The sequence below is a fragment of the Mirounga leonina genome, unplaced genomic scaffold (genome assembly GCF_011800145.1).
Source record: "Mirounga leonina isolate KUSES-001 unplaced genomic scaffold, KU_Mleo_1.0 Mir_92, whole genome shotgun sequence".
Taxonomy (NCBI): domain Eukaryota; kingdom Metazoa; phylum Chordata; class Mammalia; order Carnivora; family Phocidae; genus Mirounga; species Mirounga leonina.
The window spans coordinates 13,123,683-13,150,484 of record NW_023270852.1 but is presented as its reverse complement, the minus strand read 5'-3'; the positions used below and the strand labels follow the sequence as shown (position 1 = coordinate 13,150,484).

At 55.3% G+C, this 26,802-nt stretch overlaps 3 protein-coding genes across 9 annotated transcripts in view; 2 read left to right on the top strand and 1 right to left on the bottom strand.

The window, feature by feature from the left end:
- Positions 1-11,971, top strand: part of STARD10 (StAR related lipid transfer domain containing 10) — a 30,333-nt gene extending 18,362 nt beyond the window's left edge. For both annotated transcript variants that reach the window (XM_034995247.1, XM_034995246.1), the window contains exons 3-7: positions 7,803-7,950; positions 8,564-8,667; positions 9,308-9,425; positions 11,252-11,304; positions 11,550-11,971. In XM_034995247.1, coding sequence (XP_034851138.1) covers positions 7,803-7,950; positions 8,564-8,667; positions 9,308-9,425; positions 11,252-11,304; positions 11,550-11,795 — 669 coding nt within the window. In that variant the 3' untranslated portion in view covers positions 11,796-11,971. The remainder of the gene's footprint in view (positions 1-7,802; positions 7,951-8,563; positions 8,668-9,307; positions 9,426-11,251; positions 11,305-11,549) is intronic.
- LOC118004091 (60S ribosomal protein L31-like) lies at positions 4,787-5,311 on the bottom strand. The gene has a single exon (XM_034995248.1). The coding sequence runs from the start codon at positions 5,266-5,268 to the stop codon at positions 4,894-4,896; it is 375 nt and encodes a 124-aa protein (XP_034851139.1). The 5' UTR covers positions 5,269-5,311; the 3' UTR covers positions 4,787-4,893.
- A 2,022-nt stretch (positions 11,972-13,993) lies between the features above and the next one.
- Positions 13,994-26,802, top strand: part of ARAP1 (ArfGAP with RhoGAP domain, ankyrin repeat and PH domain 1) — a 62,513-nt gene continuing 49,704 nt past the window's right edge. For 2 of the 6 annotated variants that reach the window (XR_004677525.1, XM_034995594.1), the window contains exons 1-2: positions 14,011-14,119; positions 19,046-19,110. The gene's annotated coding sequence lies outside the window, so the exon portion shown is untranslated. Of the gene's footprint in view, positions 14,120-19,045; positions 19,111-26,802 lie in introns of all 6 variants that reach the window. The other 4 variants (XR_004677526.1, XR_004677527.1, XM_034995591.1 and 1 more) reach the window with 3 other exon arrangements.

The following is a 26,802-nucleotide window of genomic DNA, read 5'->3' as shown; positions in this document are numbered from 1 at the left end:
TGACAGATGAAGATACGGGGACTCAGAGCTGAAGTCCTTTGCCCAAGCCATAGCCAGAAAGGATCTGCTGAGTAATCTGTGAGCCGTGGGGCCTGGCTGGGCCTGGCTGGGCCTGGCTGGGCCTGGCTGGGTCTGGCGGGCAGCGCAATGGCCGAAACCTTCTCAGGGCATCTTCCAGATGCGGGGCTCCAGGGCTAAGATTTGGAAGAGGCTCTGTCTTTGAGCTCAGTGAGGTCTGAGGATGGAGTGTGGAACTTGTTCCGAGGAAGAATGTATGAGCTTTGCCTTCCTGGTCAGCAAGCCGTCTGAATCCAGTGAGCTCTGCATAATAGCCATCAGTTAACTAAGACAGTCTCCAGTTGCCTGCGTGGTGTTTGGGCTGGGCCAGTCCTGCCCCTTGATGACGGTAGCAGAAAGTCTTGACACTTTGGGGTCAGGCACAACCAGGTGCTGGTTCTCTGCTTCACCACTGTTAGCCTTGAGGCCTTGGTCAATCCTTGTAATTCTCTGGGCCTCAGTTTCTGCATCTGTAAGATGGGGATGATGATACCCACTGGGGAGTTGGGAGGATCAGAGACAGTGTTTATAGAGGATGCATGCAGTTGGGGCCCCTGACAACTGGCAGAGGCAGTTGGAGCTAAATGTCAGCCCCTGTTGGGTCCATGGCCCAGGTGCTCCACAGAGGTCTCCTTTGTGATGATGATTTAGGTAGTGGTTTTGAGCCATTAATGCATGGTAATGGTTATTGAGGTTGTGGCTGTGGTTCAGGGCTATGATTGATTTGATACTGAGTGCCCCACCCGCAGTCAGGAGCACTTCCCTTTGATTTGAATATGGTTCTGTTGGGAAAAGATGATTTGCGTTTACAGTTACTCCTCTTACACTGTCTGCTAAAATGCAGCATGGTGAGCAGTCAGGACAGCCTGTGGGATGTTACAGAGCCCACACGAACCCCTTACCTTCTCTGGGCCTCGCCTTTCCCAGTGGTAACTGAAGAGTGGTGGAGGAAGAAATCATTTCCCGGGTCCCTAGCTAGACCTTTGGGATAATCCGTGTGCCCCAGATATCCTACGGGCAAGGATACTGGAGGCCTGCTGTGTGAAGTCTCAGCATGAGGGCCAAACTTGGGTCCACCTGTCTGTCAGTTTGCATGTTACGGCCCTGGCCTTCGGCCCTCATGGCCACATGGCAGCCCCGTGGAGGTGACCTGACTTCTTTTCCCCTCTCTGGGGTCAGCTATCTCCCTGGGTCTTGGGAGATACTGCAGCCCTTCTCCCTACCACTTCCCTCCCTCCCATGGAGATTCTTCCTTCTCTAAAGCAGAGCCCTGGGAAGGCCTCCAGAGACGCACAGGGCAAGGGGTGGGGGAGAAGGGAGGGGCAGAGTGAGACACAGCTTGGCACCCAGTGGTCCCTCTGTTGAAACACCCTCTCCTCCCTTGTGGCACTTCTCCTCCTTTTCCTTTTAGGCTTCGTTGCTCTCTGCTCCCACAGTCACCATGCCCCTCTTCCCCACCCTGACTCATTCTCTCCTGGGATTTTGTGTCCTTGTCCCTCTTGCCACCTGTTCACTGGGGCTCCTGGTTCACTTCTGAGGCCCTACTGTCCAGTTGCAGGCCTGGCACACAGCAGACTCCAGAAAGTGGTGAATGGATGGATGGACAGATGGGCAGGGTGAAGATGAGGCAAGAGGAGCACCCAGGGCACACATATGAGGTCGCACATGCACATGGGACCTGGTCCTGTCCTGTAGAAGGGTAAATGACTGCTTACGGAAGCCTGCTGAAGTCAGAGCTGCTACTGTTTTTTGAGTATTTACTATATGCCAGGCATATCACGTGCATTATCTCATTTAATTTGATCACAACATCTCCATGAGATAGGTACTATTATTATCCTCACTTTTCATGCACAGAAACAGACTTGGAAGTTTGTGCCCAAGGGGAGGAACTGGAATTGGAAGCTGGGAGTGCCAGACTCAAACCTGCAAGAGTCTTCCCTGAAGGCCTTCCTCACTTGCCCAGTCCCTTCTGACCGTGGCTCTACGGGACTGAGGGTGTGTGGGTCCCAAGGGTTCTGAGCACTCTGCTTTCTACCTCCTGGGGCTGGAGAGAAGGGAGTGCGGGGGACACAGTCTGTGGTTTCTCCAGTGTCACCTGCTCCCTCTGGGCCTCAGTTTGCTCGGCTGCACGTCAGCTTCCCTGCTGTAACCAGGCCCCGGGGGGTTCTGCAGCTCTGCATGGCTCCTTCACTGAGCAGCCAGGAGCAGCCCCCCTCCGGGTCGGGTTTGCAGGGGGTGCTCCCAGACGGCCACCCAAGTGATGACTTGCCCAGGGCCCAATGGCTGTGGGTTCCTGTCACAGGCCTTAGTGCCCCCCCCGCGCCCCCCCCCCCCGGCCCAGGTGCTCTCCAGTGACTCACCCCTACCCCCACCATCCCTCCTGAAGCTCTTAGAATTACACCTCGCACATGTGGTGGCGGCCGCTGTGGGCCCAGACGGGGCTGGATGTAATTTACCCCTCTTGGCTCAGCTGCGCTGCCTCCTGGAGGCCGTGGAAGGAGCACTGCCAGGAGCCAGGCGGGCTGAGGACACCCACGGTCCCTATCCACTGTCTTCTCCGGACCAGCCCCCCAGCCTGCCTGCTTTTTCACTCGCAGCGTCCCCACCCCCGCCAGGCCTGAAACCACTCCAGTGTCTGGGCAGCATGGGTCCCCTCTCAGTGTGCACCCACCCCCAGCCGCAAGTGCACCTGGGCTCTGGGGACGCTGAGCCTGGCCAGGGGGAGGAGGCGGTCCCAGGTAGGATTCTGATCTAAGAGCAGAGTCCTGTTGTCACTGCCCCCTCCACACACTCACAGCCCCAGAGAACACCTCTGAGGCCTTGCAAAGCCACATCAGCTTCCAAACTTGGCTTTAGTCAGAGAAGTTCTGTTTCCTCAGAGACCACCCTGGAGTGCTCCTTGATGGCTAAGGTACAGGAAAAGCGGGTTTCGGATCCCTGCTCCGCGGCTTCCTCTGCTGTGCGATTCTGGCAGGTCGCTGCAGCTCCTGGGTGTCGGTCTCCTGCTTTGCAGTGCGGGAGTGATGCCAGCTCATAATTTGGGGTGAAGCGCAAGTGTGTGTGGAACGTCTGCTGCAACATCCAGACCTCCACGTGACTGCTCGGTAGAGGTTGTCCCCGTGCTCCTGCTGCTGCCAGTCTGACCTCTTCCCGGCGCCTTCTCCAACACCTGTCTCTCCGTCCCACGCCCGCCCATCACTTCGCTCACTCGCTCACCCGTGGGCTCACTCATGCGTCCTTAGTCTCCTTCAGTCGCACGGAGTTTGATGCTGAGTGCCCCACCCGCAGTCAGGAACACTTCCTTGCCCTTCACAACCCTGACACTCAGCAGGCGGGACTTTTGTAAAAGTCCCTGATTTGGGGTTTGTCTTATTTTCCTAATGATTCGATTTCGGTTATGCATCTTTGGCAGAAAGGTCACCTAAGTGCTGCCTGTATTCTCTTCATTGCATCCTATCAGGTGACACCCAGTGGTAACTTGTCTCATCCCTAATGACGTTCGCTGTGATCACTTGCTTCAGGAGGTGTCTGCCATGCTTCTCTACAATGAAGTTACTCATTTTTCCCTTTGTAATTAATAAGTATTTGATGGGAAGTTACTTTGAAGCTATGTAAATACCCTATTCCTCATCAAACATTAATTTACCTATTCATACCTGTATATACTTTGGTTTCCTATTTTATTTCATGGAATATAATCTGTCGTTATCACTATTTTAATACACGGGTTGTCCCAGCTTTAGCCTGTGGTAGGTAGCCAACCTAGTTTGTCTGGGACTGAGGGGTTTCCCAGGATGTGGCATTTTCAATGCTAAAACTGGCAAAGGGGGCGCCTGGGTGGCTCAGTCGTTAAGCGTCTGCCTTTGGCTCAGGTGAGGATCTCAGGGTCCTGGGATCAAGCCCAGCATCGGGCTCCCTGCTCGGCGGGAAGCCTGCTTCTCCCTCTCCCACTCCCCCTGCTTGTGTTCCCTCTCTCCCTGTGTCTCTCTCTGTCAAATGAATAAATAAAATCTTAAAAAAAAAAAAAAACTGGCAAAGCCTTGGGCAAACCCTGACAAGTCGCTCCCTGAACCTGTGGGAGCCCTTCATGCTGGACCCTGTGTCTGCTGCACAAGGTCCCTGTCATTCTGTGAGTACATCCTTACTTGCTGGCTCAAGAGGCTCCAGGTTCATCTTATCTGACCCAGCTCTAGAATCACGCATTTCTCCAAGAAGACCTGGAACCAGGACCTTTTGAGTGTTAGCCTACACCACACCAGGGGGACTGGGGCAGACAGAACTCAGCTTGCCTACACGCCTCACTCTTGTCTGCCTCTGTGCCTGTTTCCTGGCTCTTTTCTCTTCCAGGCCCCTTGGCAGACACCTGCCTTCCAGACAGCTTCTCTTGCAGCCCGATGCTTCCCTCCACCTTGCAGAGCTGACCTCCTCCTTTGTGCCCTCACCGGGCAGTTTGGGGTACCTCTCCATTGTCAAGGTGATCTCCTCCCTCAACTGGAAGCCTCTCTAGCACAGGCCTGAGTCAACTCTGATTCTTCTGTGCTCTGTACAGGGCTGGAATTGGGGGCTGTTAGTTAAATGATTGGATCTAGAGTCATACCCCTTCATCGAGCAGAAAAGCAGAGAGGGAGGGTAACATTTCAGGGTCACACAGTGAATCTTTGCAGTCTGGAGTCTGTCCTTGAACTAACTAACTTTCTTTCTTTCTCTCTTTCCTTTCTTCCTTCCTTTTTCTTTCTTTCTTTCCTTTCTTTCTTTCTCTCTCTCTCTCTCTCTTTCTTTCTTTCTTTCTTTTTCTTTCTTTTGTGTTTTAGACCTTTCTTTGACAATCAACAGTTAGTTCTCATCCACATTAACTGTCTGTAGACTTTTGAAAGTGGTGACAGGTACGTGGGTAACCAAGGTATGGAGCTTGTTTGGTGAAACTTCATCCTTGTTCTGTTTCTGGACAACTGCACACGGATACCGTGGAATATTCCTTATTCCCTTGGCCCAGACAGCTTTGTTGAGCCTGGTGTCAATGTGCACATCTGGAGTTCCCATCTCCTTCATGGCAAATTTCTGGATCCCTTTGGGTGCCCGAGGGGCACGCTTCATGAAACCCACTCCGTGGATGCTCTTGTGAATGTTGATGGTGTGTTCTCTGGTCATTATGTTGTTGATGGCAGAATGGCCCTTCATCTTCTCACCACCCATCTTTGCGGGAGCCATTCTGCCAGGCTGGAAAGCGAACTTTGGTTTCCTTAATTCTAAAATGGGGCTAATACCTCGGGGCCTTTCTGTGAGAACAAAATGTGGTAATGTGTATAAAACACTTAGGATAGTGCCTGGAGGAAAAAAAAGGAAGACTGTCTCCTCTGCTGGTGGCTGGAGGAAGAAGGGGGTGGAGAGGAGAAGCCAAAACAAAACAAAAAAAAGGGTAGTACCTGGCATCTGGTGAGTGTACCTCTCAGTATCTCTGGGGGCCTTTCTACTTAAATCTTCATATTGTAGAAGCAGTACTATACATTTTAGAAAACTAGAAATACAGCAAAAAGAAAACCATTATATTCTCATCATCTAGAGATTGCCGCTGTTGCTGCCACTTTAGTGATGGTTCTTCCCGAGGCTTTTCTGTGCATATATTTCCCCCCAATGAGCTTATACTGTGCGTTCCCTTTTGTAACCTGCTTTTCTTCAGGCAGCAACCCACCACTTTGTTTCAGCAAATTTCAGCATATCTAATACTCAGATGATACTCACATTTCTCCAGTCATCTCAAAGATAGCCTTTATAGCTGTTTTGTCCATGCTGGTGTTCAATCCAGGACCACACCTTCTATCTGGTTCTTGTGTCCTGCCAGTCTAGCCCAGGCCCTCCCTTAGGACATTGATCTGTAGAAGAGACTGGACCAGTAGCCATGGAGAATGCCTCACCATCTGCCTTTGGTTGTATTCTTGTGAAATTTAGCTTGTTCTCTGTCCTCTGTATTTTCTATAAAGTGAAGTATATCCAGGGCTTGATGAGTTCACTGGTGCCTAGAATACCCAATAGGTAGTGATGTGCCCTTCCTGTGGCCTTTCCTCACCATTAGTGGTGCCAAGGCCTAACACAAGATTAGAGGAAAGGCAATGTGACTCTCCCTCATATGGTTGCATAGATCTCCTTTTTTAGAAACATGGGTGGCTCCCTTGGCACCATCTGAATGCCCAGTTCTGGGAGACCTTTTTAAACTATACAAGCAAACTCGTCCAGTTGCTGAGGGGAAGTTGGTCCTGGGGTTTTGGGCTTTGGGGTGAAAAAAAAAGCACAGAACAAGGACATGAATTAAGTTTCATCTTGCTGAGTGCAAACCTAACAAAACATAGTTCTGTTTTTACAGACATATGATCTGGGTTAAATCCCAGTTCTGCTGCTTACCAGCTGGGCAACCTCGGGCAAGTTACTTAACCTCTCTCGGCCTCACGTTCCTCCTTGGATTTCTTGTCTGACAGAGTTGTTTTGAGGGCTAAATAAAAAAAGTATCCTTGGCTCTTTTCTCCCGTAGATGGAAAGCTCTTCAAGGACAAGGCTAAAAATTGTAAGAAATCCAAAGATGTTTGGGGCACCTGGGTGGCTCAGTCAGTTAAGCATCCGACTCTTGGTTTCAGCTCAGGTCGGGATCTCAGGGTCCTGGGATCGAGCTGCACCCCTGTCTGGCTCTGTGCTCAGTGCAAAGTCTGTCCCTCTCCCTCCCCTTCTTCTCCTCCCTGCCACCCCGTACTCGCTCTCTGTCTCTCAAATAAATAAATAAAATCTTAAAAAAAAAATCCAGAGACGCCTGGGTGGCTCAGTCGGTTAAGCATCTGCCTTCGGCTCAGGTCATGATCTCAGGGTCCTGGGACTGAGTCCCATGTTGGGCTCTCTGCTCAGCGGGGAGCCTGCTTCTCCCTCTGCCTGCCACTCCCCCTGCTTGTGTGCTCTCTCTCTCTGTCAAATAAATAAATAAAATCTTTTAAAAAAATCCAAAGATGTTCGTTGGATTAAAAAAAAAGAGCACAGATGATACAGTAGGTGATGAGTATCATGGATGAGAAAAATCATCCATTTAGGCATTTGTTTATTTATGCTTTCAATTCTTTTTTTTTTTTTTAAGATTTTATTTATTTATTTGACAGAGAGAGAGACAGAGAGAGCACAAGCAGGGGGAGCAGTAGAGGGAGAGGGAGAAGCAGGCTCCCCACTGAGTAGAGAGCCTGACGTGGGGCTCGATCCCAGGACCCTAGGATCATGACCTGAGCCGAAGGCAGATGCTTAACCGACTGAGCCACCCAGGCGTCCCTATGCTTTCAATTCTTTTAACATGTACCCATTCCAGGTTCTGTGTACCTCCATCCATGAAGTTCAGGGGTCTGGGAAGGTGCAGATAGATTTTAGTGTATGGGAGTCCAGAAGGTCTGGCCTGGTCATTCAAGAAGGCTTCCTGGAGAAGGAGACTGGGATGGAAGGGGATGTTTGGGGGAGACTGAGACGGAAGGGGAGGTCTGGGGGAGACTGAGCAGGGGGAGATGGTCTCTGGATACAGAGCTGTCTGTCTCCTGGCACAGGTGGCTGCTGGGAGGGCTGGACAGGGCTTGTGGCAAGAGGTAAGCCCATGCTGGCTTCAGAGGTTGCTGTTCTTCTCTGTTCTCCTCCTCCTCCTCCCCTTCTTGCCTGTCCCCCCTGGGGTCTCCTGGCCAGGGCTTGGAGCCTTGTGTGACCCCGACCACCCCTGTGTCTGTCTGCAGTGCCGGATGGAGTGCCGAGATGTGCCAGCTGAGACACTCTATGACGTGCTACATGACATTGAATATCGAAAGAAGTGGGACAGCAACGTCATTGAGACTTTCGACATCGCCCGCTTGACAGTCAACGCCGACGTGGGCTATTACTCTTGTGAGCAGGCTCAAGCACATGGTGCCAGCCAGGCCTCCAGCCCACAGCCTCTTTCTGCCACCTGCCCGCCTTGCGGTCACTCCCGTGGCCAGGCTGCTCAGACACCTGAGTGCTGAGATGCAGGGCCGCCCTCTGTGACAGCCTCGCCCATTCCCAGACACTTGGGCACACACACACAGACACTCACACTCACAAACACACAGACACTCCCGTGCTCACGTATACACACTCCACACCCGTGTACACAGTCACGTACGCAGCCCACGGCCACGTGCCATATGCTCACAGTCACACATTTTCAGATACACACACTCACAATATTATGGTTCTCCCACATACTCACGTTCACACAGACAAACAGCCAGGCCAGCAAGGGAAGGGCCGTGTGAGGTGGTGAGCAGGAATGGCCCGAGACGAGAGGGGAGAGGGTTCTGCTCTGTCCCTTTCCTAGTCTCAGCTCTGGGACTGTGGGCTGGGAGGTGGAGGGGTACCCATTTGGATCAGGGAGAATTGGCAGTTAACTAGGCATCTCTGTGTCCTGGGCCTCAGCTGTGCCCTCCCTTGCAGGTAGTCAGGCCAGTGGCCTGGCTGAACTGTCCCTTGCACTCCACAGGGAGGTGTCCAAAGCCCCTGAAGAACCGTGATGTCATCACCCTCCGCTCCTGGCTCCCCATGGGCACTGATTACATCATTATGAACTACTCAGTCAAACATCCCGTGAGTCTCCCTGCCTCCCCTGCTGGGTGGGCAGGGGAAAGTGCCAGGTACGACCAGGCCTGCAGGCCTGGCCCAGGAAGAGGCCTCTGGCTGCCATCATGACTTTCATGTGACTTCAGCCTGGGCATGACGCTCTCTGGCCCTCAGTTTCCTTCCTGTATAGTGAAAATAATGGCTCTTGTCTCCCTGCTGAGCTCTCAAGCAGATGGGAAGAGGGTGATGAGGGCCATCACTGTGGACGAGTGCGATGGGCTGGCTGGGAAAGGGGGTGCGAGGGGTGAGAGGCAGGCTTCTCTGACCCTCCCTGAGGTTGGGCCGCCTTGCTCTCCATGGCAGGCAGGACAGGCAGGTACAGCTGGCCTGAGCAAAGATGAGTGTGTGTGTGTGTGTGTGTGTGTGTATGGGAGTGCCCATGTATGTGCTCATGACCCCAGACTGGGGGCTTTCCTGAGGAGAACGGGGTGACCTAGCCTGAGTCCTCCCTTTCTCCTCACCCCTGCATCAGGCCTGGCCTGGAGTGGATGCCAGGGGGTTTGAACTAACTAATTCTGTGTGTGTGTGTGTGTGTGTGTGTGTACTCACAAAGACACTTCTTTTGTCCCAACCCTGAGTCTCACCTCCCTTTGCCTTCCATCCCTAGAAATACCCGCCTCGGAAAGACTTGGTCCGAGCTGTGTCCATCCAGACGGGCTACCTCATCCAGAGCACGGGGCCCAAGAGCTGCGTCATCACCTACCTGGCCCAGGTGGACCCCAAAGGTGAGGGCTTGGCCCTGGCAGCCCATCATGGGATCCTTTCCTATACTACAGGGGATGCGACCAGATCAGGAAGCCAGGGATCTGATTTTTGATCCCTAATTTTGATTAGGGATCAAAAAGGGCCTCTGTTAGGAGCTGTTTTGTATTTTGGGGCATCTCCATCCAAAATATCATTTGAACCAAGGTTTGAGACTTTATAATGGTTTGAAAAGCAAAGGCCAAGGTGGTAGATGCTGCTCCATGATAAAGCTTGGAGCTCTCTTCCTGGACTCCCGCACCCCCAGGCTCTGACTTGCTTCCCGCTCACTGGCTACTCTTACTCTGTCTGTTTTGCTGGCTCCTATCCTCTGCCCATCCTGGAGGCCTGAGCCTCCTTGGGAGGGCTCAGCTATTCTCAAGGCTTCTGTGGCCAGCTGACGTGCATCTCTGCTGGGATCCAGATCCCTGTGGCCATTGGCCTCCTGGACTCGTCCTTCAAGATGTCTTTCCAGGACCTGAGACTCACTGTGTCCAGTGCTGAACTATCTCCCCTTCTAGGTTGTGCCTTCTCCTAAGCCTCCAACCCCCAGTCACCCATGCCAAGAACCTGGGGGTTGACTGGGGTGCCCTCTGCTCAGCTCCCAAATCTGGCCACCCATTCTTACTGATTCTACCTCCTAAATAGCTCCTGAATCTGTCCTTTCTCTCCATACTCAGCCACCTTGTCTGTCCTTACAGCTACCAAGGGACTTTTCCAAAACATGCCTTTCCTCATGACTCTCTTCTGATTAAAATTCTTCTCTGGCTGTTGCATTCAGAGTAAAGTCTAAGCCCCCTCCCCAGCTTTCCCAGTGCCTCCTCATACCTTACATGGTCCCACCTCCCTGTCTAGGCAGCACTTTCCCTCAGCCTCGAAACACCTCTCCTTCCTCACTCATACCCCTAGGGCTGCTTCAGATGTCACCTCCTTTGTCTCCAATACCAAAGTCACCGATACCTAGAGTCACCACCAGCTCCCTGCTTGGCAGGCTCATTCCCCTCTAGCAGAGCCCTTGGCCCCAGTTGGGCCCCAGTGAGCTGCTCTTTGGGTCCCTGGTACTGTCGCAGAGTAGGTATCACGGAGTGGATGTGGAGTGAATGAGTGAATGGGTGACTGTCTAGAGGGTGGGTAAGTCCTGAACATCTTTGCCTGGGTATGCCCCGGCTCCACTGGGGGTCCAGTGACCCAGGCCCAGGGCCCTCTAGGACCTCACTGACTGTTGGGAGGCAGAGTAGACACTTGGGAATGAGAAAGGGTGGGCAGGTGGGCTGTGGATTCCAGGTCAGGCCAGGGTGGGGTACTCAGCCAAGAGGCCTATGTAGCAGCCCCCTGGGGCAGGGGGCGTGGAAAGATGGGTAGATGAGGGGCTGAGCATCAAGGCCATTCACAGGTTGGGTATGAGAAGGGGGATGTCAGTGGAGGGGAGGTGGCAGGCGGGAGCTGGGTGGGTCATGATTTCAACCTACTTGTAGCCTGTGGTCACCTAGGACCCTGTGGTTTTCTTCCATGCAGTCCTCTGGGGGTCAGCAGAGGGACAGGAGGGGTGTAGGGGGTGGGTTTGGGGGGACACAACAGAATTGAGCCTGGAGACCTTGGGCTGAGGTGGAAAGAGAAAGTGAGGATGATGTAGTCTTATAGGACTTGCCTCATAGCCTCCCCCCCCCCCACCACCTCCCGGGGGGAAGAGGGTAGTCTCTTTGGAAGCCCCAGGCTGGAAGGAGCGGGCTGGTATGTATGTTTGGTGGGGGCTGGGTCCCTGAGGCGGCTGCTTTCCTTCTCTCCTCATTACCCTTCCCTGCTCTCATAGGCTCCTTACCCAAGTGGGTAGTGAATAAATCTTCTCAGTTCCTGGCTCCCAAGGTGAGTGGCCTTGGGACTTTGGGGTATGGAAGCTGGGGGAGAGGGTTCGGATGAGGGGGTGGGTCAGGGATGGAGACTGGGAGTCAGGGGGCGGAGTCAGGGCTGAGGGGCGGAGTCATGAAATAGGCCAGAGTCAGGATCCCGGAGAGGGGGACTGAGACGCTGGAGGGTGCAGGCCGGGACGTGGCGAAGACTCAGTCCCCGTCCGCGTCCACCCCTGACTCGGCTGTGCGGCGGCCCCGCAGGCCATGAAGAAGATGTACAAGGCGTGCGTCAAGTACCCTGAATGGAAGCAGAAGCATCAGCCGCACTTCAAGCCGTGGCTCCACCCAGAGCAGAGCCCCTTGCCGAGCCTGGCGCTGTCGGAGCTCTCCGTGCAGCACGCGGACTCGCTGGAGAACATCGATGAGAGCGCGGTGACAGAGAGCCGGGAGGAGCGCCTGGGTGGCGCAGGCGGCGAGGGCAGCGACGATGACACCTCGCTCACCTGAGCGCGGCACCACCGCAGGGACCAAGACAAGATGGAGTGGGGCCAGGGGTGGCGGATCCTCCCGCGCTTTCTCCCCTCCCCCACCCCCTGTGCCTCTTAAGGACGCTGGGCTCGGGCCCAGGCTGGTGCGGCGGCCTGGCTGGACGCAGCCCCAATAAAGGATCACACAGCCTCAGCCGGCTCGTCGCTGTGCCTGCTTCCCACCTCCCTGGGGCACGACTGCCACTCGCCGCTGCCCTTAATCCCCATCTCCTAGAGTTCATTTTGTTAATTTCATTATTGATCACCTGGCCTTTGCCCCTTTAGGCAACCCCTCATTTCCCCATGTGTAGCTGGTGGTGGGGGGGGTATGTCAGGTTATCTCATCCCTGCCTCCTGCCCATAGTGTGTTCTCTTCTCCTGTGTCTATTCATTAGTTCCCTCATCCATTCACCCGTCCTTGTTGCCTGTTCCTTCTGCCGTTTGCTCCAGGCTCTTTGGCCATCTTTCACTGCTCTAAGAGAAGAAGTAGGTCTGGCCAGAGGCCTCAGGTCAGGGGTCAGAGGGTGAGGTTCTACCATGTGAGTACAAGCTGCAGAAGTGGAGGGTCTGACTGTCTCCAGTCATCATGGAAGGAAGGGGCGAGGTTCCTGGGTCTCAGACCACATGGCTGTGGGCCTCAGAATGAAGATTGGGGACAGCATGTTCTGGAGGAGGAAGGTTGGGGGTTGCAATGAGGGTCATCAGACTCCAGTGCAGTGGAGGGACCAGGTCCTGTGATTCGAGACTTCCCTAGGTCACTTTGAAGACCTCAGGCCTGTGTTAACAGAAAAGGTTGGGCTCTCAGTCCTTTGCAAGTGATCAGATGCCAGTCCCCTGGTACTGTGTTCCACCTGGCTGTTTTGAAGTCTAGGCTTTGAAATCTAGAGGGGTGCCTGAATCTCCCTTGTTCTCGGTGACCTCCAGGTACCCTCTGCTGCCTGAGGGACACCTCTGCTATCAGACTGGGAGGAGGAGGGCTCTGTGCTCTGCCCCTCTCTAGTGTTTTTGCACCCCATATGAATTTGGGGCTGGGAAGTGCTCTCCAAGGTTTGGCCCTGTCCTCCCCTCCTGGAAAGTGACTTGCCTTAGCAGCCTACTTGGAGTTGACTCTTTTCTAGAGGGGCAAAGTGGATGTCCAGTGGAGTGTAGGCAGGAGATTCTATAACTCACCAAAACTTGGGTTCCAATCCCAGGCTTGCCCAATACTGGCTTTGTAACTTTGGACAAGTCCTGGAACTTCTTGGAGCTTCATATTCTAATCCCTAACCTGGGGTGATGATTTTTGCCTTCAAGGAGAGGTATGAGGATTCAGATAAAAGGAATAAGTTGCCCAGCACTGGGCCTGGCATGTAGTAGGTGCTCAGATTAATGACTCCTAATCTCAGAGTCAACCCCCATGCCCCATCCTGGTGAGAGCTGTTTTTTCAAATATCTCCATCGGGCATTTGGAGAAATAGAAGCACAGAGAAATTAGGGTCTCTTGACTGGGCTGGTCCCAGAGGTGACAGGGACACAGGACCCAGGAATTCCTGCCAAACCCAGGGCCCTTATCTGTGTATGTGCTGGCAGGATGGGCAGACATCTCCCCAGTCTCAGCCAGTGAAGGTGTCTTGGTGCCAGGACCTCAGGCTGAATGCAGCCTTCTGTCAAGGGATCCTGGAGCCCTTTGGGTAGGACTCTTCCCCACCACCCTGCCCCTGGGGGATGTGGGCCCGAAGAGGGAAGTGGGATATCCTCGGAGAATGAGGTGGGGAAGGACTTCCAGGAGGAGAGGGTTAGGGACCTAGGTCGTCCTGCCTCCAACTGCCTCTTTCCACCCTGGGGGTCTGGGCCCCTGGGGCGGGAGGGGGTTTGGGAGTGTTGTGTGGCTCATTTCCCGCCGCGCCTCCGGGGGGTAGAGTCACCAGGAGAAGGGTGGCAAGAGGCTGGGAGATTCAGGAAGAGATGGAGACTCAGCGGGCGGAGAGGTGGAGGTAGATCTGAACCTCACGAGATAGAGACGGACCTGCCAGCAACGAGAGGGGCACGGGAGACGCACAGACGGACCGGTCCGCTAGGCGGGCCAGGCCCGCGGACTCAGAGACCGCGACTAGGCGGGGCGGAGCAGGGGGCGGGTCCCTGCCCCTCCGGCCCTCCCCTCCCCGGGGCGTCACGTGGGGCGGGCGGAAGCACCCGGCGGGTGGGCGCGCCCGGCCTGCGGCCGCGAGTTCTCTACGCCGGCGTGAGTCAGTGACGGCGCCGGGACCCCGGGTCCCCGGGTCCCCGCGTCCCCGCGTCCCCGCGTGGAGTCCTCGCTCAGAACAGGTAAGTGAGGCTGCCGGGACCTCCCCGCCCGCCGCCCCTTCGCCAGGTGTTGACCAGAGTTTCCCCATTTCGCAGAAGGGAACGCCAAGGCCGCGCGCCGGTTGTGCGCCCGGCGCCTACTTCCGCGGGCGTTTCTCCTAGGGTAGTTGTCTGCTCTCTTGTCTGGTGTTGGGGATGAGGGTCATCACCTGAGGATGTGCGGTCGGGCCAGAGTCGGTAGGGAGGAGGGCGAACCGGCGGGTCAGGGGGCTTCCAGCTCTTAGTCCTTTAGCATGAAGGTTCCCAGGAGCCGGAGCCAGCCCGCCCTCGGCCGCCTTGCTTTTCTCATCTGTGAAATGAAGGCTCCCACCTCGTTAACCGCGGAGACCCTTACAGCTCTGCACTTTCGTATGACCCTTTGCCCTGAACCTGGGGCTCCAGTGACCTTGGGCAGACTACTTCCGGTCTCTGTGCCTCAATTCCCCACCAGTAAATGGGGGCATGGCCTCCCAAGGGGCCCTACCTGGCCCAATTGCTGGAAAGAGGAGGTGGTGTGTGTTCACTGAATGGGGTCAAGCCGGGAGTGGGTTGTTGGCACTGGAGAGAGCAGGCTTGGAGTGCAGCCTAGGGGGCATGGGGTGGGCGTTTGGTCCAAGATCTCTAAGGGTGGTTTTTGGTGTTGGGGAACTCTGATCAGGAACGATCACAGTATGGTTTCTGGCATATGCATCTCCCTCCCCCAAAGCTCTTGTGCTGGGGAGCTTTCCTTGATCCCCAGGCTTGGTTGCAGGGAAGGGGCTGGCGGCGGGAGTTGCTGCAGAGTGGTACAGATTTGTGGAGGTATTCAGGTAGGATTTGACTGTGTGCTGAGCACCAAGGTCCAGACTGAGGCACCCAGGATGTCTGTCCTTGGAAAGCAGAGCGTGCCCAGGTTAGGGGAGACCTCCCAGCAAGCTCATTACAGGGTAGAAAGATCCCAGCAGAATCTGGAAGACAAGTGCAGACAGGTACTGAGATAGAATCAGGGACTGGGACTTTTGGAGGTCCAGGGAGAAGGAGATGACTGGAATGCGCCTTGGCAGTGAAGTGGCAATTAGCAAGGATAAGGACCCTCCAGAGGACAGCACAGCTTGTGCAAAGGCAGGAATTTTCGTGGTATATTTGAGGAGATGGGTATGGCTGGAAGGGGTACCTGGGGCAGGGTATAGCGAGAACTCGTCCCCATGTGTCCCATGGCTGGGTGGGGATTGTCCAGATCCTGGCTTGGGGGACCTTGCCTCCTCGTTCACCACTTGCTCACAGGAGTCGGGCAAAAGGGGGTCATTCCAGGCACAGTCCTGACAACTGGTGAGGTGGCAGAGGCAACCTGGGGCCCAGATTGCCCCCACGCTTCATCGCCCCAGCCTCACCCCCACCGCCTCTCAGGCTCCAGTTAGGCTTTTCTGTACCTGAAACCTCAGCCCTTTGTGCAGCTTGCTTGTCTTACCCACCCTTCCTCTCCAGAAATTTTCTCCCCATCCAAAAAAAAAAAAAAAATATATATATATATATATCTATCTATCTATCTATCTATCTATCTATCTATCTATCTTCTAGGTCCTTTGGGACCTCACAGGTGGGTTGCTTATTGCTTCTCCGTGCCTCACCTTTCAGTCCTTAGTGGCACAGCTTGGGAAAGGTCTCCTTGGAGCTCTGTGGGGAAGGGCCTGCAGAGCCCTGGGGATGACTGGGACGTGGGGTAGTCCCTGTGCAGCCATCGAACATGTGACTCTGCAAGTCCCCACACTTCTCAGAGCCTCCATTTCCCCATCTGTAGGATGGGCTGATAACCCCTGGTCTCATGCTCGAGAGAGAGACCACTGGGGCAAGAATTGGGCCTGAGTGTAAATCTTATCCCCTGCAATGAGTGTTTGAATGAAGTAATGAGAGAACCTGGAGGGAAGGGGTCAGTTCAGAGGGGTAAGGGGCCTCTGAGGGTCCTAGGGGTGAGTGGTGGACTAGCCTAGGACTAAGACTAGGGCATCCGCTAAAGAGAGGGGAGTTCCCTCTATTCTCTGGGCCCTCTCCCCTCCCCACTCCACTCTTCCTTTAGCCAAGCTCAAAGCCAGCCGGCTGATGCCCAAACAAGTAGCCTCTGTTCCCAGGGTGGGGGAAGGGGAGGCAGGCCCTGGGCTCTAGGCCCGCCTGTCCAGCGCTGACCCTGCTGAACACCCCCACCCCCCGCCCTTCGCTCTGGATCTTAACCCTTGGGAGCCTGGGGTGGGCCTTGGGTTGCTTAAGGCCTCATACCCCTTGCTCACCAGCTGTCCCCTCCACCCAACTTTAGGCTCCCACGGGTTCTGTTACAGCAGGAGGGATGCAGTAGGACATGAGTTGGAAATGGAGAAGGAAGGAGGGAATGGAGGTGGGAGGGAGACTGGAATAGATATGGTCACGGACACTCAGATACCACTTGGCCCAAAAGCTTTTTTCACAGATGGGGAGACTGAGGCCAAGGGCCAGAGATCAGACCAGGATCAGGCAGCGAGCCCTGGTGGGTGGGGGTCAGGACTGATCCGATCCCTAGTCTGGGCCCTCTTGGAGTAAGAAGAGGGAAAGGGAGGGAGCTCTGTTTGACTTGAGCTCCTATCGTGTTCCTGACGCTGTACATTTGCACTTTATTTAACTTCATATCATTCCATGAGATGGGGATCACCAGCCAGTAACATGGGGTGGGGGACAACCTCAGAAAGCTGAGTAGTCACATCCATGAGAAAGATGTTAGTAATAGGCACAGAGCACTGGTGTAGGCACTTTTATGTATGTTAACCACTTTCGTCCTCCCAAACAGCAAATAAGTGGTAGAGGCAGGATCAGTTAGGTGTTCCTTTGCCTCCTTCTGCCTGATTTCCCCTCCCCCGGCTTGACCTTACCCTTTGAGCTCAGTCCAGGGTCCACGCAGTGCGGGGCTTTCCCTTGGGTGGTGGCCAAGGCAGCCTTGAGCAGAGTGTGACCCCAGCCAAGCAGACCCAGCCCTCCCTGACGGGTAGAGTCCAGACCCTTGGGTGGGCCCGCTCACCCCCTCCTCTGGTCTCAGTCTGGCTGACCTCAGCCCCCTTCATGGCCCTGCACAGAGGGGTGTTTCATATTTCAGGAGGGGGTTCTGTGCTAAGGGGTTGCTCCAAGGATCTGAACAGCAGGAAGATGCAAGGGGCCCTCAGAGATCCCCTACAAGTGCACTGCCCACAGAGCTCAGGCCCTGCCGCTAACTCAACACCAGTCCCCCCAGCCCTGATCAGAGAGGACATCGTGTCCCCTTACCCCTGCCCCCATCAGGCCCCCAGACCCGTACATTCTGATGAGGGCCCTGGAGAGGACAGCCCAAAGAGGCCGATGACCCCCAGGTGTCAGGGATGGCCGGGGGCTGGGGGGACAGTGCCTGGTTGGTCTTCCACGTGACCTTCCTGTGGAGTTTTTCTTCTGTCTCAGCCTTTTGAACACAGTTGAGAAGGGAAAAGGTCTGTCCTGTACTCAGGACATCTGCTCCAGACCATTGGGACAGTCCGAGTGGCTGGGAGGGGATATGGAATTCAGTGGCCAGTTCAGTAACAACATTATTATTTAACAGTAGTAGTAATAGTGGCAGTAGCTACTGTTTCTTGGAAGCTTACTATGTGCCAGGCACTGTGGAAGCATTTTTTTTGGACTGATTTAATCCTCAAAAATAGTCTGGTGGGGTAGGTACCATTCCCATTTTGTTGAGGAGACAGGCCCAGAAAGGTGAAGTGATTTGCCTAAGATCACCCATTACAGGGAAGAGCTGGGAGTCTGAATCTCTCCCTCCTCACAGTGAGAACTCTGAGCACTGGGAGACACTGCAGGCGGAGGAGATCCAAACCCTGTTCTACCCTGGGAACTCCCAGTCTGGGTGGCAGGCAGGGCGTGGAGGGCCACATGGTCAAGTGACGTTGCTGGCAGCCAGCTGTGGGGACGGCGGGCCTGCATGGGCATCCTGCTTGTAGACGGGACCGACTGCTGTCAAGTTCTGAGCCCCCCATGGGGACAAGCACCTCTTGGAGGTCTGCTCACTGCTCTTGTCCTGTCCTGTCTGCTCTGGGCTTTGTTGAATACAATGGCTCTCCCGGGCCCTGTTTTGCTGATGAGGAGACTGAGGTGAGCAGAAGCCAAGGGACTTGACTGTGGTCCCTCAGCTGAGGAAAGGGAGAGCTGGAACCGACACCCAGGCAGAGGCTCTGAGGCCCGCACGCCACCTCCCTGCCTGGGGCCTGGTCAGGGCCTCCTGGGCCTCTGAAGCCCTGACTTCCCTCAGACGCTGCCCACCTGCCTTCTCACAGGGCCTGAGTCTTTCTCCCTGCCCAAACTGAGTCCTCTTATGGTGCCTGGGATGTGGACCAGCCAGATGTCAGTGACTGAATGAACAAACCTGGGGAACATGGTTCCAGAGCCGTGAGGCCAAGAAACAGGGACCAGCTATGGTCAAGAGTGTGGTGCTCAGTGCCAGAGGGGTCCGGAGGAGGATTCAGAGGTCAGAGAGGCCACCTCCCCCCCCGCCCCCCGACCACAGCAGGGAGGAATGTGGCAAAATCTTCATCCTCCTTATTATCTTCATTGTTGTGAGGGCAAGGGGGAGAGAGAGGAGGATTGGGACCTTTCATGACCACTCCTCTGTCTCCATTCCCATGGCAAGGAACTAACATCTTTCTCACTGGGGTAGTCTGGCCTGGCCCTACTTCCTTCTGGCCAGGCCAATATTGGAGTGGGACAGCCCCCAGGACTGGGAAACTGCCACTGCATCTTGCTACCCCATATGCCTGGGTCTCCTTTGCCTCCTTCCCTACTGCCCCAGAGGGCACTGCCTTGCTCCCGGCATTCTCTTCTCCCCTCTCCTCCTTTCCACCACAGTGCCAGGGCCAGGGCTCTGAACTCAGCTTCCCTTGATCTTTACAGAGGCAGCTTCCACCCCAGTCTCTAGGTGTGGACACATCAGGACAGGAATGAATCAAACAGAGCAGGTAAGGTGGGGTAGGGGACCTTCTCCACTCCTCTCTCTCCCCACATTGAGCAGCTAGGATTTTAGGATTCTGAGTCTGAGATTCTAGGCATTGGGGATTCAAGGATTCCAGGGTTTTGTGTGCTGGTGATTCCCAGCTTCTAAATTTCTAAAATTCTGGGTTCCAAGAGCCTGCAAAGCCTCGAATTGGGCTGGATAACCCCTGAGTTGAGGCTGAGTCCTGTGCCACACCTTGGCTGGCTGGTGCCAGACAGACAAGGCCTGGAGCTTCTCAGAGCTGCTTCTGGGGGTCAGTGGTACAGCCGGCCTCCAGGCTCTGTGTGCTCTCTGCACCCCCACCCCCAGCATGAGCACCCAGCTGTCGCCTTTCAAGAAATCTGAGAACCAGACCCTGGAAGGGACTAGGTGGTAGCAGAAGAGAGAGCCACCCCGGTGGGGAACGGGGAGGGAACAGGTAGAAGCCAGGCATCCTCTTCATTTGCTGGCGGTGGGGCTGTCATCCTGGATACCAGGATGGGGTTGAGGGGAGGCCCAGGGAGAGCTGATGGCTGGCTGGGTCACCGAGCAAGGTCTGGGTCACGCTGATGGGTGAGCCAGGTCCTCCCAGGGCCAACATGGAATGTGGCTCAGCAGGCCCAGGTCCAGTCTTGGAGGATCAGAGCCAGGCTCAAGGGCCGTGACAACCTGGTGGACAGAGACCTGAGCCTGGGAGCCCTAAGGGAGGCACTGCCCCTCCTCAGGGGGCAGGGAGGCTGGGCCTTGGCTCAGGGCCTTTGAATATTTTGCAGTGCTGCCACACTCACCCGCTCCTTCTGGTGCCCCTCTGAGCCTATGGGCACAGCAGCTGCCCTCAAAGGGCCTTGGGCATGAGAGTGGGAGCCACCTTGTGGGAAGGTGACCTGTTCCCTCCCCTGAGAGAAGTGTTTTCCTCCTTGGAGACTTCCTGGCTGGGTGTGTTCCTTCCTGAGTTGTGCTTCCAATCTCCTTCCTGCTCCGCACCCTCTGGGCAGGCACCGTGCATGTGCCTGTGGGTGCTATTGGGCCCAGATGCATCCTTGGAGGACCTGTGATTTCACCTTTGTGCAGGTGTGATCAGCATTCAGCATCCCAGTGGATTGGGGTAGGAGGTGCTGGGCGTTGCGCTCCTTGATATGTGAGCTAGGTGAGGCTTTATCCGTTTGAGCAGGGACCTTCATCTAGGCAGGCCACTGTGAGTCTGCAGCTGAAATGGCAGAGTTTGTTCCCAGAGCCAACCCTAGCCTGGTGGGGGAAAAGGGCCCTTCGGAGAGCAGGGTTGGGGACGAGGCTTTACCAGATGACAACAGGCCAGCTTTGGGGTGGGGTCTGTCTTGCTTGCTGAAGGGGTGCCGGAGCCTCAGCTAAACACCTACCTCTCCCCTCAGACTGGGGCTCTTCCTCCCCCTTCTGTCTCCTCAGCTTTGAAGATAGATGTACTAATCCTAGGGAGAGAGGCCAAAGATCCAGGGAGCATCTAGTTGTTCTAGTGGTTCTGTTCCAGTTTCTGTTTTGAGACATGAACCAGGACATTCATTTGCCTCTATTGCCAGTGACCTGAAAACCCACATTTCTTGGTGCTGGGCCTGCCTAGCCCAAGTCGGGGCGGGGGTTGCTGCCGTATCTCTGAGGTCACCTGAGGGGACTGGTTCCTCCCACTTCTTCCAAGGAACAGGCTAGTGGAAGGGGGTCCAGTCTGGGCGTCCTGGGTCCTGGTGCTGACTTGTCCTGTGGCCCTGGTTAGTTTGGTTTCTTGCACCTCTCTGGGTGCCCAGTGCCTAAGGAGCAGGTAGTTGGTGGGTGTGGAGCGCTGGGGGAGGGTAGGCCTGGGGTCTGGCAGGCAGGAGACTAGAGCTGTAACTGGGTGGGCACTAGGGGAATGGGAGGTGCATGATCTAGGAAGCCAGAGGCCAGGTTCTAGCCACATTCCGGCCACTGATTGCACTGTGACCTTGGACAAGTCATCACTTGCCTGGGCACTAAATTTCCATGTATAAAATTGGGAGATGTTCATTCAATCAGCAGATATTCACTGTCTGCCAACCTCAGGCTGGATGCAGGGGAGTCAGACCCTGGTCCTGCTTTCAAGGAGCACCCAGCCAAGTCTGTGAGGAGAGAGTCACAGATAGTGACATCCCAATGTGATCAGGGCTGTGGCCATGCAAGTCACAGACTGCTTCCTGGAGCAGGTGACCCTTGAAGTTGACACTTGAACTTCAAGTGCACTTGAAGCTCTACCTTGAAGAGCAAGGGAGAGAATGATGTTCTAGGCAGAGGGAACGGTATAAGCAAAGACCTGGAGGTCAAGTGTCAGGCAGTGGGAGTGGAGGGAATGAGATGGGAGAGGAGTGAGTGACAGGAGCCAGAGGGTGGAGGCCCTTTGAACCCCATGGGGTAATAGAGAGTCATGGAAGGGGTAGGCAAGGCAGAGGGGGCAGGGCTAGTCTCAGAGACTCCTGGAAGTCTGGGCGGGCTCTGACCTGCTCCGGGTGGGCAGCAAGGCGGGCGGGGTGGGGGTGGGGGTTCTGAGAGTCAGCACTTCCTCTGTGTGGGTGAGGGCTCCCTGAGTGGGCTTTATCAGGCCAGCACAGCAGGAGGTGGCTGCGGCAGCTTCAGGTGCAGAGAAGGGGCAAGCCCAACCACAGAGGGGGCCAAGGAACCTTGGAGTTGAATCTTTGACTCCTAGAACTCCAGTCTGAACCTCGACAGCTTGTTGGACACCTTGTCCAACCATTCCTCTCCCTACCCGCATCGCAGGCCCCTGTCCCAAGCTCCTGACTGAGGTGAGCCAGGCCTTTGTGGATGTCCATTCATCCATTCCTCCAGGGGTCGGCCGCTTCTGGCTACTGGGCATAGGGCTGTGAATGAGACAGTGCCCCTGTCCTCTGGTTGAGGAGGCTGACAATGAACAAATAAATGGGTAATGCAGTAGTGTAACCCAACAGTGGTATGTGGCATCCGAGTACGTAACCCAACAGTGATAAGCTGAAAAACGACGCAGGGTCAGGGACTCATGGGGGGCACATTTTTAGGTAGAGTGTTCAGGGAAGGAAGGCCTTGCCTCTGAGAAAGTGCTGGAAAAAGTGTGGGAGTGAGTCATCAGATGGGTGGAAGAGTATTCCAGGCAGAGGAGCTCCAGTGCCCAGCTCTGAGGTTAGAGCACACAGAGTGGGTTGGAGTAACAGCAAGGAGACAGAGACAGTGGGGGTAGACCATGCAGCCTGGCAGGCCATGTGCTGGTTTTGGCGTTTAGTCTGAGGGAGGTGGGAAGTCTCTGGAGAGTGAGAACTGGTCAGATTTGGGCTGTGTTTTGAAGGCATGCATTCATTCCTCACAAGTCTGCATGGTGGAACTGTCATAATCCCTATCGTGCAGATGGCGAACTGGAGACTCAGAGATTATGTGAATTCCCAAGTCTCCCAGAAGCCGGGCACCCCTGGGTGCCCGCCCATCCACCCACCTGCCGCCCTGTGATGCATCCCAGAAGCACCCTGCTGCCTTCATGGCTTCCAGCTGTCTGAACAGTAAGGGCAGGTGTCTTAGCATTAGCCTTCAAGGCCCTTCTCGGCCTGCACTCATGCTCCCTCTCTCTTGCCCACCCCCGTGTCCTCCCTGCTCTCTGCCTTCCTCTGCACTGTCCCCTCTGAGGAGATGGAGTAGAAGGAGGGGCCCGGGCAGCCCTTGGGTCAGATGCTGGCTCCTGTGTTATTTTAGGCAAGTTACTTAACCTCTCTGAGGCTTAGTTTCTTTCTCGTCTGTAAGGTGGGCTAAAACCACTCACTTTCTAGACTGTCGTGAGGATGGTATAAAACAATCCACACGCTGTGTTTAGCACAGCACCTGGTAGATGGTAAGCACTTCATAGTCACCACCTTTTGTTGTTTTAGGCAGGGATGGCCTGGTCGGATAGTGGGTTAGAATGTTCTCCGTGAGTTGGGGAGGAGAGGCCGAGTCAGGGAGGCTTCTTGTCTTCTATCTGGCTCTATAGCTGGGGAGGCTGAGATCACACATCACACTGGAGGCCAGAGCCTGTGAGGCTGGCACCCGGTCTCTCTCTCTCCTTTCCAGCGCCCGCCCTGCCAGTCTGGTCACCTCTACCCCATCCAGACAGGCAGCTTACTCCTTCCAGGTGCTAGCATCAAGGGGTCTGCTTATCTTTGGGCTTCTCCATTCCCGGGGCCACCCAGGGAGAGGGAGGTTCGGGTCTCTGTTCTCCTGGGCTGCTAGTTGTCAGGTGCAGGGGAGCCACGTCTCTCCTCCTGGGTGGGTAGGCACCTCAGGTTCTGGGGCAGCTCAGAGAGCATGGAGTCAAGCAGCCTTGCGTCCCTCTCCCAGGCCAGGGCCAGGGCTAGCCCTCAGCCCCTCTGAGAGTCCCAGCATCTGACTCTGGTTCTGCCCACTCCTGCTGCCTGGGAACCTATTGTCAGCCCTGGACGCTCCCACCCACCATGTGGTCAGCCCGGTTTCTTCCTGTTTCTGCCTCATTTATAGTGTTAAGAGCCACCCCCCTGCCCCATCCCCACCCTGCCCCGCTGTATGGGGCAGTGGACACAGAGGAGGACCTTCCTGGAGTAACCCTGTAGCACCCCTGGCCTTACCCTACCTGGGGAGCCCCCAGCTGAGGAGAGGACTATCTGTGCCTGAGGTCAGGGAACAGACCAGAGCCCCGTGTGCTCCTGCTGGGAGTGTCCCAGGTCTCCTCAGGTGCTGTGCCTGAGCAGTGAAGGGTTGGGGCACAGGGAAGTTGGGTGTGGGTCAGGGCTATGTGGTTAGGGTTAGGTGAGGGGCTCTGCCTTGGGGATAGTTATGGGGTAGGCTGAAGGGTGTGCTGGCTAAAGGTGGGGCAAGGGCGGGAAGCAGGGAGGAGGCCCCGGAGAACCAGGCCTGCCTGGGAGGCTGGAGTGGATGGGCGCAGTGGGGATGGAGAGGGAGGTGTGTGTCAAAATAAGGTAATGAGGAGGCTCAGGGGAAATGGGAGGGAATGGCCCAGAGTGATCCTGAGTGATCTGTTTGAAGGTGGGAGTACATGGTTGGCCAAGGGGGATTCGAATGTCACAGACTTTGACAAGGCCTAAACCCCAAATCATTTAAGTTTCAGTTTCATTAATTTGCAAATGAGGTACTCCAGATAGTCACATTTGATTTCATACCTTCCTTCCTAGCTGACCCTCTCCAGGGTGGGGCTTGGGCATAATGGGGCCCCCGGTGGGGTTTGGGGAAACGTGGGTGACGGTCAGGGCTAGGATGGGGTCAGATGCTGTCTAGAGGACAAACCACGGGATTCTGAAGTCTCATGTTTACTAATGGACCTCAGTCCATTTCCCATTTGAAAGTCCCTGGGCTGCACTCTGCTGCTGGCCTTCCCGTTCTTATCTGCTAGGCTGTGTTTTAGACCTTGGGGAGGATAAGACCATGGTGGGAGGGAGGGAGTGAGCTTTGGGTCTCAGTTTCTCATTCTCCAGTCCAGATGGCCCAGGAAATCAGCTTTGTTTATCACTGTCCTCTTAGTCGTCTACTCGTGTTACATTTAAAATCATAAGGGTATTTTTTAATAATGGTTTTGAGGAACGTACTGGGACAAACTCAATTCTAATAGACTTAAGAGACTTTTATCATTTTGTCTTCTAATTATAAAAGTGATACACAACTATAAAACTTTAAACAATACAGACATGAAAGTTGTAGAAAGTGATAGTCTTTCAAGATTGGGGTGGGAGTTAGGGCTAGGCCTGAAATTGAGCTCAGGGATGTTTACTGTCCTCTAGTCTTTAATGCACCATGGGCATGAATAAAACCGGTTTTATATTTTTTTAGGGTAATGTTCAACTGGCTACCCCAAGGGGGTTGTTAAAATCGCCTACCTCTCACCAGGTCCACTGTGTGCGATGTGCATGTTGTGCACTGTCCAAGGGTATCTGGCTAGGAGGGGGTGAGGTGAGAGATGGGAGAGGGGGTCCTGAAACCTAGCCTGTCCTCTTTGCTGAGCTGCAGGTCCTGCTGTGGGGCTCCTGAAGGAAGAGGCATTTTTTTCTAATTTGCTCAAAGGCCCCACCTAGGTCAGAGGTAGCCTTGCCCTCCCTGGAGAGTGCATGGTGGGGTGGGGAATGTGCAGTGCCTGGGGCCACCCAGACGGAGGTCCAGGGGGCAGTGGGGTATCCAGTCTGGAACCCCGCAGGGGGACGTGGCTGGAGGCAGGGTGTGATAGTCATTGGGGGCTGGGGTAATGTAGAGCCCCAGAGTGCTGCGGGGTCTAGACTAGAGCCTGGCTACAAGGCCAGCACCAAGGGCCCCTCTGGTCAGGACAGGCCAAGGCCTTGGGGCTAAGGAATAGGAAGTGTCTGTCTTCGCAGCAGAGGAGTGAGCAGATGACGAGTGAGTGTGGTCTCTAGTACATACATGGTGACGTGTCATAGTCATCTGGGTGACAACTCTGCTTTATGGAGGGGGAAACTGAGGCTCAAAATGTGACAAGACTTTCCCAGCACTTCAGGCAAGAACTGATGGAGCCAGGACTGGGATCCGGACTTGCCTTGCATCCTGGGGGGAAAGGGCCCTGACCTAGAGTCCTAGGGACTCACCAGTGGCCCCCATCTCCCCCCCAGGGGACTGAGGCAGCTCTTCATACACCCAGCTGCTGGGGCCCCAACTTAGTCCTCATTGTCCTGAGGGCTGCTGCTCAGAGGACCCCAGAGGATGCGTCACACCATGGATGGGTTGGGGCAGAAATCTGGTGCCAGGGCAAGTGATGGGGCAGAGATTCGGAGCTGCGGCAAGGCAAGAGACTCCGGTATAATTCTTTAGGTCCAGTATGCAGTGCCCGTCCCCTCCCCCCCTCCAATCCCTGAGAGAAACAAAGTAGGTTCCTTGGCCCAGGGATCAATCAGCTGCCTGCCTGAGGGCTGCACCTGCTGCCTTTGCCTATAGCTGGGCTGGAGGGAAATAGCTGCTGCAGCGGGTGGGGGCCACTTCTGCACCTTCTGGGCCGGGAACCCAGCCCCGCCTAGTTCCTCATATCTAAGGGAAGTGTCTCCAAGGCCCCTTGCCTGCTTCACGGAGTCCTGAGAACACCCGGGAGGGTGGTGGATCAAATGCGGCCCTGCCCATAGGTATCACCTGGTGATTGGGTTGGGGGGTAGTGGGCATCGTGGGGCTCTGGGGGCAGTTGGACATAGGGAGTGTGGGGGCTGAAGGGGGTGTATGTGGTGGAGGGGCAGATCTGCTGTGTGGCTGCCAAGTGGTGTGAGAGATGGGTGTCCCTAGAGGCTGTATGAGGTGTTTGTGATGCTGGTAGGTTGTGGTTTGTAGACCTGGCCTGGCTAAAGCTGCATGTATATTGTTCTTGGTTCCTGTGTGGGATGCTCTGAGGGGTGTCCTGAGGTCTGGATGCTAGGGTCCCTGCCTAGCCTCTTTGGGGCAGTGGGGGGTGGGAGGGGAGGGCGTGCAGGGGAGGAGGGGTTGAGTGGTGGAGCAGCTCAGGCCTCAGTGTGGAGCCTGGGCCTGCCTTCCTCTCCCTCCAGTCCCCCCATCACTGGGCCTTCCCTTGAACCCAGAGTGCAGCTCTGTGCAGAGGGGGCCTGAGGATGCAGTCCTGGGGGGGGGGGGGGGCCGGGCAGGGTCTTGGCTGAGGGGACCTCAGAGCTGAATGTGGAAGGAGTTGGGACCTTCAAGGCTGCCCTGA